Raw genomic sequence first — 19,662 nt, 5'->3', positions numbered from 1 at the left:
TCTTAGAATTGTTTCCAATAGTCATTGAGAAGTCTGTAGGAATGGAAACATGCTGGGAGTTCAGGGACTTTTTAAGAGAGGCAAGAGGTTCATTTTAGTATTTAAAATCAATATGTTTGATTGCTGAAGGAGATTTAAAATATATTATTAAAAAAGTTCATTACCATATAGCAGAAAACAGCCATTACCATAGGTACCATGTGTCTTTTCAGTGCTTAACAGCTGTTTCTCATACAAAATTATTGAAATATATCACCTCAAAGGCAGGAAATGTGAAATAATATTGTAACAACATTTTATTTTCTAGCAGTACCATATCAACAATGTTTTATGGACACTAAATTTTCTATTTAATGTACACAGTCAAGTTTCTATGTATTATCTGTAGGAGGAAGATGTAATTGGATTATTATGGAGCTCTTGATCATTACAGTATCTTTGTAGCAACAATTTTTAAACTAACCTTGGCATTGACTGGGTATAGTGGTCCACATCTGTAATCCCAACAACTTGGGAGGCTAAAGCAGGAGGATTGCAAGTTCAAGGATCTTGGAGGATCTTAGAATTACAACTTAGGCCCTAAGGAACTTAGTGAGATCCTATCTCAAAAAATAAAAGAGCTGAGGATGTAGCTCAGTGGCAAAGCATCCCTGGTTTTAATCCCCAGTACCAAAAAATAAATAAACAAACTTGTATTAAAATATGAAAGTGCAAAATATCTATACTATGTCTGCAACTAAAAAATTTTTGCTTATGTAAAAAGTTTAGCATAAAAGAGAAAAATGCTGAAGTGGTGAGGGCGTCGATTTTTGTTATGAAATTGCTTGTGCTACTAGCAAACAAAAGCTATGTATATCTATGTAAATGCATATTATATTCTTCTAACCTTTGAAGAACAAGTCATAGAAGTCATTCTGAGTATTCCATTAAGTATGTTCCCAAAACAAAGGTATTCTCCTTTATAAAAGTTTGTGACCTTATATCCTGTAGGTTGACTTTACTTAACCTGGGGCTATCTGACTGTGTCATCAGGAACACAGGTCTTGCCTCAACAGGAACTCCAGAAAAATGATATGCTTAGCTCTGTATGGCTTCAGGAGGCACTTTGGAAACCATATCTCTAGGGGTGATATGGTTTCCAATTTTTTCTACTGTAAATTCAAAATGGTACCCTTTGTATTAATCAGTATTTTGGGGAGGCATATTCCAATATGTAATTGGAATTAATAGTGTAATTCCAATTTACACCAGTGTCCTGTTCCTCAAGTCTTTTCCTTGATCAATAACTTCCACTTCAGTCAGCTACCTCTATGAAGGTTGGCAAAGAATGATTCTTGCTTCATTCTGTCTTCATTTATTAGCTTTCTATAAGGAGTTCTTTTCCTTCTCTCCTTATGTATTTATATTAATATAGACTCTTGGTTTATTTTATTAATAGGCTGTATTCCATTACTGTCATTATTTTGTTGCTCATATTATATTTTGCCAGTGGGGAATCCTTTTGAAGTGGTTTATGTGTCCTTTTGGTGTGTCTCTGCCATTCTTTGAGTATTTGTAGCTTCTGACACAAGATGACCCAGACTTATCTTTCACAGTCCATAGAATTGCCATTTTTCCAGTCCACCTTGGTTAAAACCTGAAAGCTGGGTGCTTTTCGCACTTGTTGCTCCTATGCTCTCTCAGAAGACAGTTAAGCAATAAATAAAACTACATGTGTGCACACATACATAACACATTTTAAATTATATTTTTAGCTGGGTATGGTGGCACGTGCCTATAATCTCAACAATTCAGGAGACTGAGGCAAGAAGATCACAAGTTTGAAACCAGCCTCAGCAACTGAGAGAAAACCCATCTCAAAAAAGGGCTGAAATGTAGCTCAGTGGTAGAGAACACCTGGGTTCAATCCCTAGTACCCTTCCTCTCTAAAATATGTTTATATGTGTGCATATAAACTTAAATAACATTAGTTTTTAACAGTACTTCCAATATTGGCCCAACACCTTAGATTTTTCTAGCTTTCCTCGTTTTTAGATGATTGTTTTGAGCCCACCATGTGTTTGATTAACCATCTTCAACAAGAAGAATCTGGGCTAACCATCCATTTGAGTACAATACATTGGATTTGTACAGAATCTGAATACAGAACAATGGATTTCGAAGTCTTGGCTATCAATACATTGTCTCAAATATTTACTTATATGCTTATTGAAATCAGTCTGGCAGCCTTACTGGCCCTCTGCTTCACCTGACATCCCATATCTTTGGGAGCTATCAAGTACACCCCTAATTCCCTGTGTGCAGCTCCCATCCCCTATTTCACCCCAGTACTTGTTCTTGATGGACTTGAGGGCCTGCTGCTAAACATTTTCACTTGCCTATTCATTGTCCTGTGAGTCATCATCAATTTTATGTTTAATAAAGTATCTCCCCAAAAGAAACAGGAAGATATGAAAATAAATCTACTACACAACAATTTATTGTAGGTCCATTAGAAAAGTAGTGTTAGCTATAACCACCAGTAGGCCTTATGGTAGCAGTTAAAATGAAAGTAGGTATGCGAAGAAAAGTTTAATAAGAACTTCATTGTTTGCTAGTCCCCAAAACAACCTTTGCTCTGATCATGAATACCTTGTCTACTAAACAAGGGATAGTCCATTTGCAAGCGGACTAGATAGAGTCTGCCTCTGAATTATATGTGTGTAAGCTAAATCCTTGTCCTATTATTTTATACTCCATTCTTAACAGCAAAATTTAGAGAACACTACATTGTTTATAAATCATAAAGAGGATCAGATTCTTCCCTTAATATCTAGGAGAAATACCACATAATTTTTATAATTAGTAGTTATAAATGCTGCCATGTGTCAGAAACTATGTTAAATATTTTGTATATACTATTAATCTCTCTTTTTTTTAAGAGAGAGATAATTTTTTAATATTTATTTTTTAGTTTTCGGTGGACACAACATCTTTATTTTACTTTTATGTGGTTCTGAGGATCGAACCCAGCACCCCGTCCATGCCAGGCGAGCACACTACTGCTTGAGCCACATCCCCAGCCCATACTATTAATCTTTACAACTGTATGAGAAATTTATATTTAACTGTTTTGTAGGTAAGGAAAATGTGTTAGCATTTTGCTTTTCTGTTCCTTAATCTTTTTATGAATTAATAGTTCAGTTTATTTTAATATGGACTACTTAATTTGTTTCACAGGGATCGAAAATTATGCAACTTGGGATTAAAAGGCTACTATGTCAGAGGCAGTGGCAACAATGCAGGTAATGTAGTATAAAATTGTATGCCCTTATTTTGCTAAAATTGACCCTAATGTTGTATTAATTTGTGTACAGTTTGTTAATGTAAATTTGCTAACTTTAAATATGAAAAGTAGCAAATAATCCTATAATTAGTCCTTTCATATATACATATATTATCTAATTTCATATATATTATGAATATTATATATCTACATGCATACATGGTTCTAGAATCTTCATCAAAGCAGACACTTTATTTTTCTATACCTCCTTTATGGACTTGATGCACCCTTTTTTACCCTGTGCAGCATTCCTTCCTGAGTTGTTGGCATTAGATAAGAGCAGTCTGGAATTTGAAACTTTGAAAAATAGAGAATGTGTAGTTTCTTAATTAAAATTTATTTTGTGGACCAGCAATTCATGATAGATTCCAAATTACTAGCCATAGTCTTTACTTGAAGTAAAGAGGCCGTCCCTTATCTGGTTTAACTTTTCCAAATAACATAAAATTTGGTCTATACCTTGAGTCTGTCTTTCCTACTCCATTGGCCCTTCCATGTAGATATTTCATGTTTCTAGATATAGATTAAAACTGCAGCATGGAGTTAGAAGCCGGAGCCAGATTAAGTACATTCTGTCACAGATATCTTTGAAAATCCTTTAACTCTCATAGTGGCACCTAACTTTTGTTTTTTATTTAGCAGTACTAGAAATTTAACACAGGGGTGTTCTACTTCTGAGCCAGATCCCCAACTCTGTTTTGTTTTCAGACAGTGTCTTACTTAGTTGGCCAGGCTGGCCTTGAACTTGTGGTCCTCCTGCTGCAACCTAAGTTGCTGGAGTTATAAGCATGTGTTACCACATCCAGTTTAACCTCATAATGATGGAATAAGACACTGTTTCTTTAGTCACATACTAAAAGAAATGTGTGGTTTGAGTTTCAGGGCTATGCTGGACAAATAAGGTTTCTGTGAATAGTAGGTTACTACTGAATGTAAGATGCATACCAAGAGAGACAGATAACACTTAGCTGATTCGTTTTGCTTTCTGTGCTTTCATAAGTTCACTGAGTAAAATAATAAATGGAGTCTTTCCATTGTTAAGATAAGTACCTTTTTCCACTTTTAGGAAGCTGTGTGAGTAGAATTTGCAAACATAGATTTCCCTTTTATCAGTGTCCTGTGTTTATTATGTAAGATTCATTGATGTGTTCACTGGAGTACAGTTCAACGCTAATTGAACTAACATATAAAGTGATCTTTATCTTTCATTTTAAATAGCTAATAGAGCACTTGAATGACGTTTTTGTAATTAGTGGTATAATCTATTAAATAGCCACATTAGGAAAGGTAAAAAATATATATATATAATAGCTTTTCTTTAAGAGCTAAACTAAGGAGCTTGAAAGAATTCTAGTTTTGTGGATTCAGACTTTTAGCAGATCCTTTCATGAAATCAACTCTTGCACACAATCCCAGGACCTAAATCCCTGCTGTATTGAAGTGTTCCAGGAGCCTAAAGAAAATGTACTTCTCACCTTCTCACCTCTCTGGTTAATAGCTTCTAACATAACTCCACAAATCATGAGTTTAAATTCTCTGATCTTGTTCAGTAATTTTGCAGATAACAAATATGAATATGTAAGTACTTTCTTCACAGTTATATTTCCCTGGGCCCTCTTCTTTTTTTTTTTTTTTTTTTTTTAATTTCTCAGAACTGGGGATTGAATCACAGGCCTCCAGCATGCCAGGTAACACACTATACTACTGAGATTCATCCCCAGCCCCCATGAAATTGGTTCTTGATTTTTCATTAACTGTTTTTGGTACTAATCAATATTTTCATCAATTCTTTTCATTTTTATAAAACATCTTAATACTTTGAGCAAGTCATATGATTACTAAGGATTTAGTGTTCTTTGAAATGAGGAAAACTTGCCTCTAAATGTACTCTAAAACTAACAAATGGCTGGGTACAGTGGCGCACACCTGTGATTCCAGCAGCTCAGGAGGCTGAAGCAGGAAGATCATGAGTTCAAAGCCAGCCTAAGCAACTTAGTGGGGTTCTAAAGCAACTCAGCGAGATCCAAAGGCTGGGGATGTGGCTCACTGGTTAAGCACGACTGGGTTCATTCCCTGGTACAAAAACAACAACAACCAAAAAACACTAAGAAATGCTGTCTTGCTGTCTATAGGAGACCAAGCTACAGAAGAGGAGGAAGATGGTCATTCCCATGGCACTGCAGAATTGCATGACAGCAAAGACATAGGCCTAGATGAAAGTGAACTTGATTCTGAGGCCGAACTCATGAGAAGTATGGGATTGCCACTTCAGTTTGGTGGAGTGTCTACACATAAGAGTTTTGAGGTAATGTACTTCTATTATTTCTGCTTTTTACTTTTTTCATAAAATAGCACAAGATATTTTTTTAAATCCCAAATCAAATGCATTCATAGAGCATTCGGGGCGTGGGGGGGCGCTGGGGGGTTCTGGGAATTAAAGTGGTAGAGCAGGGGTGCTCTACCACTCTGCTATATCCCTTGCTCCTTTTACATCCCTAAGTTGCCAATGCTGGCCTCCATCTTATGATTATCTTTATCTCAGCTTCCAGAGTCTCTGGGATTACAGGCATGTGCCACTGTACATGACTCCCTCTTTTTAAATGTATAGATTTTTAAGCTAACCAAAACTACAAATTGTGTTATGTCCCTTTTGTGACTTTTCCTTCTCTTGGGAACTTATTTTTTTATTTGTGGTACTGAGAGTTGAACTACATCCCCAGCCCTTTTTTATTTTATTTTGAGACCAGATCTCATTAATTGCCCAGATGGGCCTTGAACTCCGATTCTCCTGCCTCAGCCTCCCAAGTAACTGGGATTACAAGAATGTTCCATGCACCCAGCTCTTGGGAACTTAGGAGGGGTCAGTTGTTCATGTGTTTAAAAGCCCAGGGTGAGAATGTCAAAATAGATTTGGGTTCTGCCTTCTTTTATAACTTATGAACAGCATTTTATATTCAAGTTATTATTTATCTGATGTAGATATCTATGAATACAAAAAATAAAGTTAAAGTAAAAAAGAAGAGGAGGAAACATCAAAAGAAGTACTTGGATGAAATTATGCAAGAGTCTTGGAGAAAAGAATATGAAGAAGATGACCATTTGGTTTCAGATGACCCATCTTCAGTTGAACAGTATGAGAACACTAGAACATGTGAACTTCAAAATAAAAGGAATATTGAAACAGAAAAACTTTCTGTTGAAAATACGTTATCTCCAAAATTTGAAATTACAGAGAATTGGGAAAGGTATTGGAATAAATATGGAGGAGAACTTTTATGGCAAAGCTGGCAAGAAAAACATCCAGATCAAATACTATCTGCTGAACCTTGGAACTTTCCTGATACAAAGGAAAAATGGGAACAACATTACAGTGAACTTTATTGGTATTATTTGGAGCAATTTCAGTATTGGGAAGCTCAAGGTTGGACTTTTGATGCTTCACAAAGCTGTGATACAAATACCATTGCAACTACAACAGAAATTGTCAAGAAAGATGAAAATATTGTGAAAGTGGACTTAATATCTTTTCCATCTTCACCTATCACAGTTGATAAAAAAAGCTCTGATTCAAATGATAAGGATCATGATGAAATACTTGATGGAATTAGTAATATGACTCTGAGTTCGGAGGAAGTAGAACTCAGCCAGTTACATTCCTCTGTAAGTTGTGATGGACAGCTAAGTGAAGTTAGTGGGAGAGAGCGTCCTGCTTCTGGTCAAAGTGAACCATGTGATGGAGGAACCAAGAAAAGCAACTTATCTGGGAATGGAAGCGCAAATCAACTAGCTCAGGGTAAGATTAGCCAAATTTATTCTGCTAAGCAATAGTTAGCAAAATGAATCAACATTATGTGAAGCAAAAGGATTTGACCTTTCATTTAACATTTGAGTTTGCTTATCTCAGATTGCTGATCTAGTTGAGTTTTTTTGAAAAACTGTGCTTTCTTTTCTCTATATTCTTAACAATGGAACTTACCTTAGTATAATATTCTCATTCCTTCCTCTTGGTGTTATTTTCATTCTTTTTTATCTGGTGGTTTTTTATTTACACTCTTGATGTGTTTCTATACTTATTTTGAACATAAAGTTTATAATGCGCATATTGGTCAATGTGTTGGCTTTTATATTACTGTCTCGTATTACTTCCTTTAATTTTTTTTTTAACCTATCTTCCTACTCTTTTTTCTTTTTCCAGATACAATACACCTTCCCACAAAGTTTGCTTTATATTACTTGTTCCTTAGTTAAGTGCACAGGTTGGCTATTTCTGTAATATGCTCCAGTGTTTCTGCCATCAGAATCAATTTAATGACTTCAAATTTTGGTTTGTTTTCGACCTTCATTAAGATCAAAATGTAAGGACTGAGGTTGTGGCTCAGTAGTGGAGCACTCATCATATAAAGATAATAAATAAAGGCATTGTGTCCATCTACAACTAAAAAGATCAAAATATAAGATGTATGTTAAATTTCTGTGTAAGTGCAGTTGGTATTTTCTTTAAGTATTCTAAGTGTGACCCCAGTCAGAGCTTCCCACTGCCTGCCTTGCAAGTTTGCCCTTCTAATCTCACCCAATCTGATGGAATTTATAGGACAATGATAGACATGTCTCAGATCCACCTCAGATAAAGATATTGTTTTTAAAAGTATACTCATCTTAGTTACTTACATTGTCGATTTAAGAGCTACATTAAAGAAAATTATATTTACTTTGTAATGGAGGAATTTCCTTTTAATTATAGTGATCATGCTGTCTTTAGAGTCATTTCAATTAATGTTTCTTAATAATGTGATTGCCAAGAACTACCACAATGTTAACTTTGTAGATTAATTTGTATATTAATAAGTAGTTACAGTTAACACATCACTATTTGATATAAACATAGGAAACCACTAGTATGCACATATGTAGTCCATATTGACCAAAACATTGTTATGTAGCACATGACTATATAGTTAGAACATAAAAGCTTATACCTGCCTTTTTTCCCCCCTTGGATTCTGCATGTAGACACACTGATAGATGTATCCTGCCACTTTGCTGATGCAGCTCTGTAGTTCATTGCAGGAAAGGCACCAAAATATTTTGATTGCCTTTGTAAATGGCAAAAAAGTTGCCAAACCAAGGAGAAAATCTGCTTTAATATCTCTGCCTCTTTAGAGCCACAGGAATGTTCCAGAGTAAACACAAGCAAAGACAGGCTGCACGCCAGTGGGACTGATGGAGATGAGAGTGAAGAAGATCCACCTGAGCATAAGTCCAGCAAACTCAAGAGGAGGTAAGTTGTACATTACCTCTGTCTCTGAAATGTGTTAGCATAAGCATTTGTGTCTATGAGTGAGTGCAAGCAGGATCTAATGGTAAGATACTATGGTTTTAGATCCATGGTCAAATCCCAACTCTGCTACAAACTAAATACATTTCTTAATTTCTCATTTGAGATGGGAGTGGTGCCTTTTTTGGTGAGCTTATTAGGTAGACTGGAGCTAGCCTGCAGTGTATATGACCCTTGATTAATTAATTATGACCCATCAATGGATTATAACCTTTAGCTAATAACTTTATATTCCCCTCAGCACTTCTAATTTTTCTCAAAAGTCTGGGTATATATAATCCCAGATTTTTATTGCTGAAATGGACCTCAATCTAATGGCATCATTTAATGTGAATAGTAATAGTGAAACAAAGAAAAGTACTCTGTTCAATGTAACCATGGCCACTCTAAAAGTAGAGCCAGGACCAACTCTGCCCAAGGCAATAACATGTAATGTAAGGTATAATATAGAGTGGAATGGGGTAAATGTTACTGCTGTATAGATAATAAGGAAAGGATGAATCACTGCAGAATTTGAACTTCAGCTGGAAATACTTCATTTCTCCTATAGGTTATGAGGTGCTTCGTATGAGACTTTTGTGCCCTGTATAGCATCTACAAAAACAGTTCAATTCCTGTACCAAAAAAAAAAAAAAGTAAAAAGTTAAAGTCTCCCCCCCCCCATCGTTCCCAGAGGTAGGCAGAGTTTGGCATATCTCCTTCCAAATTTACTTGTGTATGGTTTTATGCCTAACTACATGTTACTTCCCTTCTTATAAAACACAAAAGTAAGACCATACTAATCATACTCTGCAGCTTGTTTTTCTCCTTAGTTAGTCCCTAAACACTTCTGGGTCAGGTCATTTGGGAAATCTAGATTAAGGTATTGTTTCTCTGGGATTTTTGAACTATGGTTGATTATTGATACTTCCCTAAACTGGTGAACTCTGAAGGGGGAAGTATAATGACTTGTAACTATTTACCTTTTTCTTTTTCTTTTTCCCCCCCTTTTTTTTTATTCAGCCATGAACTGGACATTGATGAAAACCCAGATGCAGACCTTAATGACAATGATTCCTTTCTGGGATTCAAGCATGGCTCAGGACAGAAGTAACTATTCATAATTATTCCCCCTCTTCCAGGAATCCTAACCACTTCAACTGTCTTAAAACTCTTTACTAGTCTTACAGATGATAAATAATACTATATTTGATAACATTCGAAAACACTAACTTTTCTTGTTGATAAGAATTGCAGTAGAGATATCACTGTACCTTTGATGTATTCACTGTGTTAATTCAGTTGCTCTTCCTAATAATCCATTGTTGTTCCATTTCATAGATGAAATGTGCAGTTTAAAGGTGTTTTTTTGTTTTGTTTTGGGTGGGTACCGGTGATTAAACTCGGGGACAATAGACCATTGAGCCACATCCCCAGCCCTGTTTTTGTATTTTATTTAGGCAGGGTTCTTGCTGAGTTGCTCAGTGTCTGGCTTTTGCTGAGGCTGGCTTTGAACTCAGGATTCTCCTGCCTCAGCCTCTGGAGCCGTTGGATTACAGGCATGTGCCACCACACCTGCTCCTAAAGGTTTTGACTTGGCCAAGATCAAATCATTTACTGGAGGAAGATTTAAGCCCAGCTCTTGTAACTTCAAGCATGGTTTTACCTATTTATATAGTATTTATATAGATACTATTTATATAGTATTAATAATTTTAATACTATATAAATAGTATCTCACCTATCTACTCCACTGTACATCTGGCGACCCAGCAAACATGGCATGAAAAATTCATTTCTACATTAACCTTTTTTCTTATTATAAAAGTAGTAAAACTCAAGGCTCGGTATTGCAGGTGTTGCATGCCTGTAATCCTAGCTGCTCGGGAGGCTATGGCAGGAGAATCACACTTTCAAAGCCAGCCTCACAGCCTCAGCAACTTAGTGAGTCCCTAAACAACTCAGTAAGACCCTGTCTCTAAAAAAATAAAAATACAAAAAAGGGCTGGAGATGTGGCTCAGTGGTTAAATGCCCCTGAGTTCAATTCCTGTACCAAAAAAAAAAAAAGTAAAAAGTTAAAGTCTTCCTCCCCCCCAAATTGTTCCCAGAGGTAGGCAGAGTTTGGCATATCTCCTTCCAAATTTACTTGTGTATGGTTTTATGCCTAACTACATGTTACTTCCCCTCTTATAAAACACAAAAGTAAGACCATACTAATCATACTCTGCAGCTTGTTTTTCTCCTTCAGCAATACCAAAGACAGCCTCCTTGCTGATATACAGAACATTTACCTAATTGTGTTGAATTCACCATCCTGATCAGCAACATCTAAGTTATTTCCTCAGATCTAAGTATAATGCCTTTGGCCCCTCCAGATTATTGCATGCATTAATCATTCTTTCCTTCTTATTTATTACTGAAGTATATTTCATTCTGTGGATGTACCAAAGCTCTTTTGATTTGGTTTCACCTATTGAAGGGTATATGGGTTGTTTATAATATTTTGCTATTACAGACAAGATAGCTATGACCATTTGTCTATGAAAACAGAAATTTTCTCCAAGAGTAAATGCCCAAGCATTAAATACAAGGAAATATGAATGAGTAGGTAATAGTAGAACAGGTCAGTTTTCTTTTATTTGAGTGGAAGACTGAACTGATTAGAAAAGGAAGGCCAATGATGTACTATTTATGTCAGTTTACACAGTGTTTTAATACAAGGACCAGAGTCCTTGAGTTTCTAAATGTTGAGACTTTATGTTCTACTTTCCTATTTTATAAAATTCAAATGGGCACCTGCAGATTATGAAAAGAGAAAAAGAACATGGAGAAAATCTCACAATTGATATATAAATTGATTCCAAACTAGTTCAAAAGTACATGCTAGCCAAGCACATGTAATCCCAGCTACTTAGGAGACTGAGGCAGGAGGATCAACCAACCTGGGCATTTTAGTGAGACCCTGTTCTCAAGATAAAAATGGGCTAGGGGTATAACTCACTAGTATAGTACTTACGTAGCATTTATGAGGCCATGGTTTCAATTCCCAATACCACAGGAGGAAAAAAGTACATGTTAATAATTTTAATACTATATAAATAGTGTCTAAAGTTGTCCCCTTTAGATACTTGAAGACAGTTGTAGTTCATACAGTCATTTGAAACTGAAGTTTAGCAATGCAATAAATTTTGAATTCCTATGCTATGCACATGTAATTTTATTTGTGAAACTATTGTATAGTTCTTAGTATATACTCACAGAGATCTATTTTTGTTGCCTGGCATGGTGACACACACCAGTAGTTCGGAGGCTGAGGCAGGAGGATCACAAATTCAAAGCCAGCCTTGGCAACTTAGGCACTGAGCAACTCAGTGAGACCCTGTCTCTAATTTTTTAAGAAGGGATGGGGATGTGCCTCAGTGGTTAAATGCCCCTGGTTTCAATCCCCTGAACCAAAAAAAAAAAAAAAATAGATCCTATTTTGATACCTGGGGCTTAACTTCATTGTTGTCCTTCTATGTAAAGCGCTCAATTCTTAGAGGGGTAAGATTAATTTTTATTATAAAAAAGTTTTATTAGCTGTCAGAGGAGGGAGTCAAGTGACGCTTGATATAGTCAAAGATTCATAGCAGATATATATATATATCTTTTAGAACTGGAAAAAAATCAAATGCTTAGATCATTTTGCTCTGATAACTTTTTATAATAGGGGTTTGTTTCTTGTGTAAATTTAGATTGATCTAGCTTAAGAATTTAGTGACTACTCTTAAAATAATTTGAACATGTCCAGATAAATGTGAAGAGCTTTGGCATTGTCCCACATTGAGAAAAATTTTCCTAACAAAGGGATATATGTCTTTGCAATTTCTTTATTGCAATCTACTATAAAATTTTCTACTTTCTGCTCTACATTAGAAATGTTAATGTTCCCATTTTTGGTGTTTCACATTGTCTTTAAAATTAATATAAAATCTAGTCTACAAACTCTTTTGCAATTTGTATGTGAATTGCTGGTTTTTATAATTTTGGAGAAAGAAAGAAAACGAAATACTGTAGAAATTGTGCGTGAACCTCTTCTTTTGGTCTGGTTGCAGGTATGGCGAAATTCCAAATTTTAGTCGTCGACAGGTCAGGTATCTAGATAAGAATGTGAAACGTAAGTCAAAGTACCTAGACATGCGCAGACAAATAAAGATGAAAAACAAGCACATCTTCTTTACTGAAGAATTAGAAAAACCATTTCTCAAGAAAAGCAAAGCTCTGAGCAAGGTAAGTATACATTTTGTTTTATAAAAAGAATACATTTTATGAGCTTGACTCCTTAAAATTGTATTCAAATGGAAACTCTATTTCTATGAGCTACAGGACTACCTAAAATTCTTTTCCACTTGCTTCCAGAAAGCATATATTGTGTAACTAGATTTGAAAAACAGGAATTTGAGGTATTATGAAAAGGAAGTGTTCGAAAATTATAAAATTGAAGTGTCTAGAAAGGTAAATAAATCAAATTGCCCTATCTGTGTAGTAACAGAAAGGACAAGGGCATGTCTCTTTCTAGGCTAAGCAAGATCCTGGTAATCCAGATTCCAATGCAGCTTTTCCTGTAAATCTTAATTCTGAGCTCACCTGGAGAGAGTGGATCATCCTTTGTAATAACAGGCCCACCCCAATAGCCTGAAACTCAAGGCTGGCTTATTGATTCACATTGTAACCTGAAATATTAATGTCCCTCCTCTCAGACTTGACCTTATCTGCCATCCAAATACCTGGGAAACAAAAGAAATTAGAAGATTGCTTGTGCTATGAGTTTATCCTTTTATGTTCTAGGGAGAAGTGCCTTCTAATCAGTGGAACCTTGGTATTAGTCACATTGCCAGCAATTTTTTAGGGCACAAGAACATAATCTCTGACTCCATGCTGACTTTGTTTTACCCTTAGGCTACATTATTCTATCTAACTTCAGCTTGAGTGCAAACAGACTACAAACCTATAGCTGGTTTTATTTTTTATTATCCATCAGGTTGGTTGGTTGCTGGTGATATTTTTATGAATAGTTTAGTGGCCTTGGTTATATCTGAAACAGAGTGCTGAGTCCAGTCCATCCTGTAGGACTTTTTGTAGTGTGTTGGATGTAGTAGTCCCGTATGTTCGTCTATAAATGAGAGCAGAAGTGTGGCTGCTGTGTCTCTGGATTTCTGATTAAGCATAGGCAGATTTCCCTCAGGAATATTCTAGGCTTTTACCCATCATACATCTACCACTGTCGTTCTGATTTACTAATGCTTGTGAAGGTCATGAAGGCCTAATATGAAGAATATTCTTGTTACAGAAGACATAGGGAAGTCTGTCATCTAACTTTGGGCCTTGTTAACATTTCAATGAATAACCGTACTTTATTGCTACTTATTTTATGGGCTCTGCTGTTTTATTAAGACAGTGCTCATTCTTTCTGTAACACTGCTTTTATTTTTGAAGACAAATTGGAACTAAATTTTTCAGAATGTTTATTTAATGTCACATAACAGTTAACATAGATTGTAGGTTGGCCATTGCAGAAGACACTGTACAACTTGAAAAAGACTAAAATTAATGATTTGACATTATGTATCATTTGTAATGATAATATCATAGCACAGCTGTATTGTTAGGAGCCAGTAATGAAAAGCTACTACTGAGACAGTTTGGCTTTATCCCCTTAGTGTCAACTTATAGCACAAAGTGTTTAGTATTTTCCTTGATTTTTAAGAAATCTTTAATAAGATCAGGGAATGTCAAGATAAACTCCAGTTATCCAAGAATTACTTATATTAGCTTCCATGATCCAATAATTTCTTAGAGCTCATAATTAAGAGATAGTTTGTCAGTCAAGTCACATATGGTAAATGATGAGAAGATTCTGTTTAGTATTAACTCATATTTATGGTGATAATCTTAAAATTTCAGGTAGAAAAATTTCTAAAATGGGTTAATGAACCAATGGATGCGGAAGCATTGCAGGAGTCATCTTCACATGATAATGTGCAAGACACTTGCACCAGTACTGATTCAGAGGATCAAGACATGTCTGTTAGTAAAGCTGATAACCCAGAGAATCTAGAACCTGAAAAGTGTCAGACTGTGTCTTCAGCCAGTGAACTTGAAACAGAAAAGAATGAAGGAGATAGTTTGGTAGCATCTATGCCAGAAAAGAAGGATTGCATTACTCAAGAAATATCAGACTCTCCCCAGGTAGAAACTGAAGGTAAGAGTAAATATGTTTCAACTTGCTGGTAGATTTCAGTAAGTACATTTTTTTCTCTAATTTGTATTTTCTTAAATGATTCTTTTGAATCATTTATACCTCAGAATCTATTGCTATTTAATTTTAAGTGGAAAGAGCATATTAAATATATTGGCTAAGATTTGACACCCTTCACTCTCTCATTCTCTTCACACTCTTCACTCTCACCTAAGAAAAAACAATAAAATCAAAGGGAAAACTGCATCTGAAGACCACATCTGCCATTGACCATAGTCTCTGCCACCACTCTGTTCTATGGGCTGAAGATGGCCCATCCTTCTTGAAATCTTGAATAGCTTTAAGTTTTGTTTTTGATATTTTGGTGTTTCTGTTTGTTTTGTTTTTTTACTTTCTTTGAGTGTGGTTAATGGTGGTTGTTTGTTTCCTTACCAGTACATGGACGTAAGATATTCATGGTAGTAACCTCTGCTGAATGGAAAATAGTAGCATTTTTACTTTATGTTCTATATTGTTTGAGTTTTTGTAGTAAAAGTTCTCTTATAATTAAAAATAATTATATCCATGGAATGACTTTTTTATGAGGTAGACATTTTCATTTGATATAATATTCAGCTTTTCGATGAATTATTTTAGACTTGTCCTTGCAAAACAACTGTATTTATTATGACCCTACATCATCTCTTTCTTAATTTTCTTGATTACCAGTGTTATAACATCTCATGTCCATGTGACACTTGCATATTTCTGAAACGCTTTTTTATGCTTTGTTCTTACTTAATCTGCAAGGTTATAGCTCAGAGAGGTAGGTGATTCATTTTCAATTATATAAATTTGGAAAGTAAAACTCAGAAAAATTAAGAAATCAGCCTACGTAAGTAACATAGCTAGAACTCAGTGCCCAAGTTCTCTGTCGCCTAATCCCTTTTGCCTACCCTAGCCTGCTTCTATGAAAGCAACAATTTTCATAATGCTGATAGTTCTTAAGTGAGTGTTACCACCTTCACAGGGGCATTTGGAAGATGTTGATTGATGCTGTCTGGAATTCTGGCCTTTGTACTCAAGTTCATGTTATGAGATAGTCTTATATAACAAAGAATTATTCCATCCCAAATTGTCCTTACACCTTCTGTTGAAGATTGCATCATGCTTTGCTACTGACCCTTTTTGCTGTTTTCAGTGATCTAGTGATCATTAAGACACAGTCCCGTCTTTGAGGGCCATTCAGATGTACTAGTTTTACTCTTCACCAGCTATAATCTCTTGTTCTTACACTTAACTATGACAGCACTCTCTTCTTTCTACTTTGCAGAATTTCTGCTTCTAGTCTGCTCAGGACTGAAACCAAATAATTAAACTAGTAATCATTTGTATGAGAAAAGGCTCTCATTAGTCTGTAAATGCATGAGATCCTTTTCTATATAATAGAACTAGTGACTCATGTTTCAATTTATCAGATGTCTTATGTCTTCTAAGATTGATAGGACCAAAGCTAGAGCTTATTCAGCCTTTGTAAGATCTCATTTTAAAGAAGTAAAGAGAAATGTTTGCATTTCTATAATTCACCAACTGAAGCAGTACTGTGGCTAACAGAAGTAATAACTTTTATACTTATAAAAGTGCTTTTGTATACAGATTGAGTATCCCTAATCTGAAATGCTTGAAGCCAAAAGTATTTCAAGTTTCATATTTGAGAATATTTATATATGTATAATGATATCTTGGTGGATAGGACTCAAGTCCTAACAAAAATTCCCATATGAATTTGTTTCATATACATCTTGTATACATAACCTGAAGGTAATTATTATTATTATTATTTTTAGTGTGACTGAGTTTTGACTGAAACTGGTCACATGGGGACAGACATGGAATTTTCCACTTGTGGTATGATGTGACAGTGGTCAAAAATTGTGATTATTTCATAGGTTACCCTTCTAGATAAGTTGCCCTGTAGTTTTCTATGTGCATAGTGAGCAGCTCTATTTTTTATATTTTATTTTAGCTGAAATTAAAAAGAAGAAGAAGAAGAGTAAAAACAAGAATAGGAAGGTAAATGGTCTACCTCCTGAAATAGCTGCTGTTCCTAAGCTGGCAAAATACTGGGCCCAGAGATACAGGCTATTCTCCCGTTTTGATGATGGGATTAAGTTGGACAGAGGTAAAGTATATATACATTTTTTTACTTTATTTAGAAACCACTTCAAATTTACAAAAAAAGTTTCAAGAATAAACAGAATTTTCATGTCAGAATTTTGCCCAATCATCTATTTTCAACATTTATTAAACATTTTTCTCTTTGTATGTCTTTTTTATATTCAGTTGTACACATCAAGCCCCACTACCCTTTACTTTGAACTTGTTTTTCCTAAGAATACCAGTATTAAAAAATTTTTATAGTCTTTAGCCTCATTTCATTAATCATCCTATGCATTTTTATGGAATTTTTTCTTCTTCTAGAATAATTGCTTTTTTTTCCCCTCCCCGCCAGTGCTGGGGATCTAACCCAGGGCCTTGCAAATATTAGGCAAGTTCTCTACACTAACCTCCACTTTGGCCAACTTTGACATTTTTCAAAGGGGTTGGTGGCCAGTTGTTTTATAAAATGTCCCTCAATTTGAGGATACACACAGAGACACTTCTAATTCAGGTTTATTTTGTATTTGTAACTTTCTTAGGATATGTGGCAAAAGTAACTGATAGTTTATTCAAAGAACATTTGATGAAAGCCAATGCACTGGTACATTCCTTTAATCCCAGAAGTTTGGTAAACTGAGGCAGAACAAGTTTAAGATCAGTTTCAGCAACTTAGATCCTCTCAAACTTAAAAATAAAAAAGAGTGGTGATATAGCTCAGTGGTAAAGCACCCTAGGTTCAATCCCCAGTTAAACCCCTTCCCCCCAAAATAAAAGAACATCTGATGAAATAATTAATGCAGAAAGTTGTGATTTAATTAATTAATACCAAAAACTTCTTGAGCTTTCCATTCTAATCTTTAACATTTACTTAGATTTGGCAAACTGATGGGTTTCATATTGGGGTTTCCTACATATTGGTCTTTATTATTTTTTTTAAATATTTTTAGTTGTAGATGGACACAATGTCTTTATTTTTTTTAATATGGTGCTAGGCAAGCACTGTACCCCTGAGCCACAACCCCAGCCCCCATATTGGTCTTTATTAACTCGGGGGTTCTTGATGTATGGTGGAATTTCAGGGGTTCTGTGAACTTCTAAAAATCACAAAATATTGTGTATTGAGAAAAGTATATAAGAGTTTGTTAGGAGAATTAAGACTGGGAAAAATCTTGAAATTCTATAGAAGGATTATTCTTATTCTTCCAGTGATGAGGATCTACTTAAGATTTTGGTAAGGAAAGGGAACAAGAAGTTGACAGATCATTTTGTTCAGATAAATATGTTTCTGATAAATGCAATTTTTTTCTGCTGGGCAAAGAGAACAATGTTATCTTTATTTCAGTGTGGGCACAGGACCTAATTTCTGAAATTGATGAAGGTTCTGTTATTCCTCTGTACTTCTGGTCAGCTCCTTGCTTTTTCTAATCCTTATAAACATGCAAATTTTCCAAAGTGTCCAGTACAAATCTGGGTCACTGCTTCTTCATTAGGAATAAAATAATTGGAAATTACAGTTGAATGTAGGGAGCTAGACAATTAGAACACCTGACTTTGCATTTCCCATAGTTGATAAGTAGTAATTAATGCCTCAAACATAAAATTGAAGTTTATACAGTTTTGGGAGAGATGGGGGTATATTACTGAAGAATCGGGTTAAAATTGGGGTGTTTGCATGTGTAGAAATTAGGACTGGAAATGGTATTGCTTCTTTTTTACAAGCTATAGAACTTTTCATTAAAAGTAGATAATTTATAATTTTTTGAAAAAAGAAACTAAGCTTTTTTAAAGTACATAATTTGTGTTTCTGGGTGCAGTGGCGCACGCCTATAATCCCAGCAGCTTGGGAGGCTGAGGCAGGAGGATCTCGAGTTTAAAGCCAGCCTCAGCAAAAGCAAGGCACTAAGCAACTCAGTGAGACCCTGTCTCTAAATAAAATACAAAATAGGACTGGGGATGTGGCTCTGTGGTCAAATGCCCCTGAGTTCAATACCTAGCACGCAAAAAAAAGTATGCAATATTTGCTGTGTTTATGCTTGGCTTGGTTACTTAAAAATTCGACATCTTAATAAAAATACTCTTCCTTTGCAGAAGGCTGGTTTTCAGTTACACCTGAGAAGATTGCTGAACATATTGCTGGCCGCGTCAGTCAATCCTTCACAAGTGACATTATAGTAGATGCATTCTGTGGAGTTGGAGGAAATACCATTCAGTTTGCCTTAACAGGAAAAAGAGGTAATTAGCTAAAATTAACTACTTTATTTTCAGTTCATTCAGAAAATGTTCAATTTTGCTTCAACCTATCTTTGAGATTTAATATATAATTGATAATTTAATACCATATATTTTAAGTAATTAGCATGTATTAAATATTCATGTTGTATCACATTGGTATAGGTACTTAATATGTATTAATTTATTTAGTCAATAATCTTGTGGAGTATGTCTTTCATTATTTGCATTTTGTAGATAAACTGAGACATACAGAGATGAAGTACATTGTATAAGATTATACAGACACAACTACTAATTGTTGGAGCCAAGATCATAACATTCTATAAAACCAAAAAAATACAAAATGGTCCTTTAGAAGAAAAGAACAGTAGACAGGTAATCCCAACTTTGCCACTCAATATCTTCATAACTAT

General features: G+C 35.1%; 1 protein-coding gene across 2 annotated transcripts in view; it reads left to right on the top strand.

Moving 5' to 3' along the window:
* Tgs1 (trimethylguanosine synthase 1) overlaps window positions 1-19,662 on the top strand; it is a 42,273-nt gene that overhangs the window by 4,088 nt on the left and 18,523 nt on the right. The window contains exons 2-11 of one of the 2 annotated variants that reach the window (XM_077800569.1): window positions 3,220-3,284; window positions 5,458-5,630; window positions 6,305-7,118; window positions 8,486-8,603; window positions 9,663-9,749; window positions 12,735-12,909; window positions 14,584-14,881; window positions 16,884-17,039; window positions 19,106-19,249; window positions 19,484-19,529. In XM_077800569.1, the coding sequence (XP_077656695.1) occupies window positions 3,220-3,284; window positions 5,458-5,630; window positions 6,305-7,118; window positions 8,486-8,603; window positions 9,663-9,749; window positions 12,735-12,909; window positions 14,584-14,881; window positions 16,884-17,039; window positions 19,106-19,249; window positions 19,484-19,521 (2,068 nt within the window). In that variant the 3' untranslated portion in view covers window positions 19,522-19,529. Of the gene's footprint in view, window positions 1-3,219; window positions 3,285-5,457; window positions 5,631-6,304; window positions 7,119-8,485; window positions 8,604-9,662; window positions 9,750-12,734; window positions 12,910-14,583; window positions 14,882-16,883; window positions 17,040-19,105; window positions 19,250-19,483; window positions 19,530-19,662 lie in introns of those variants that run through there. The other variant, XM_026394421.2, reaches the window with a different exon arrangement.

The sequence above is a fragment of the Urocitellus parryii genome, chromosome 7, assembly GCF_045843805.1.
Source record: "Urocitellus parryii isolate mUroPar1 chromosome 7, mUroPar1.hap1, whole genome shotgun sequence".
NCBI classification, from domain to species: domain Eukaryota; kingdom Metazoa; phylum Chordata; class Mammalia; order Rodentia; family Sciuridae; genus Urocitellus; species Urocitellus parryii.
This window is presented reverse-complemented; position numbering and strand designations above follow the sequence as displayed.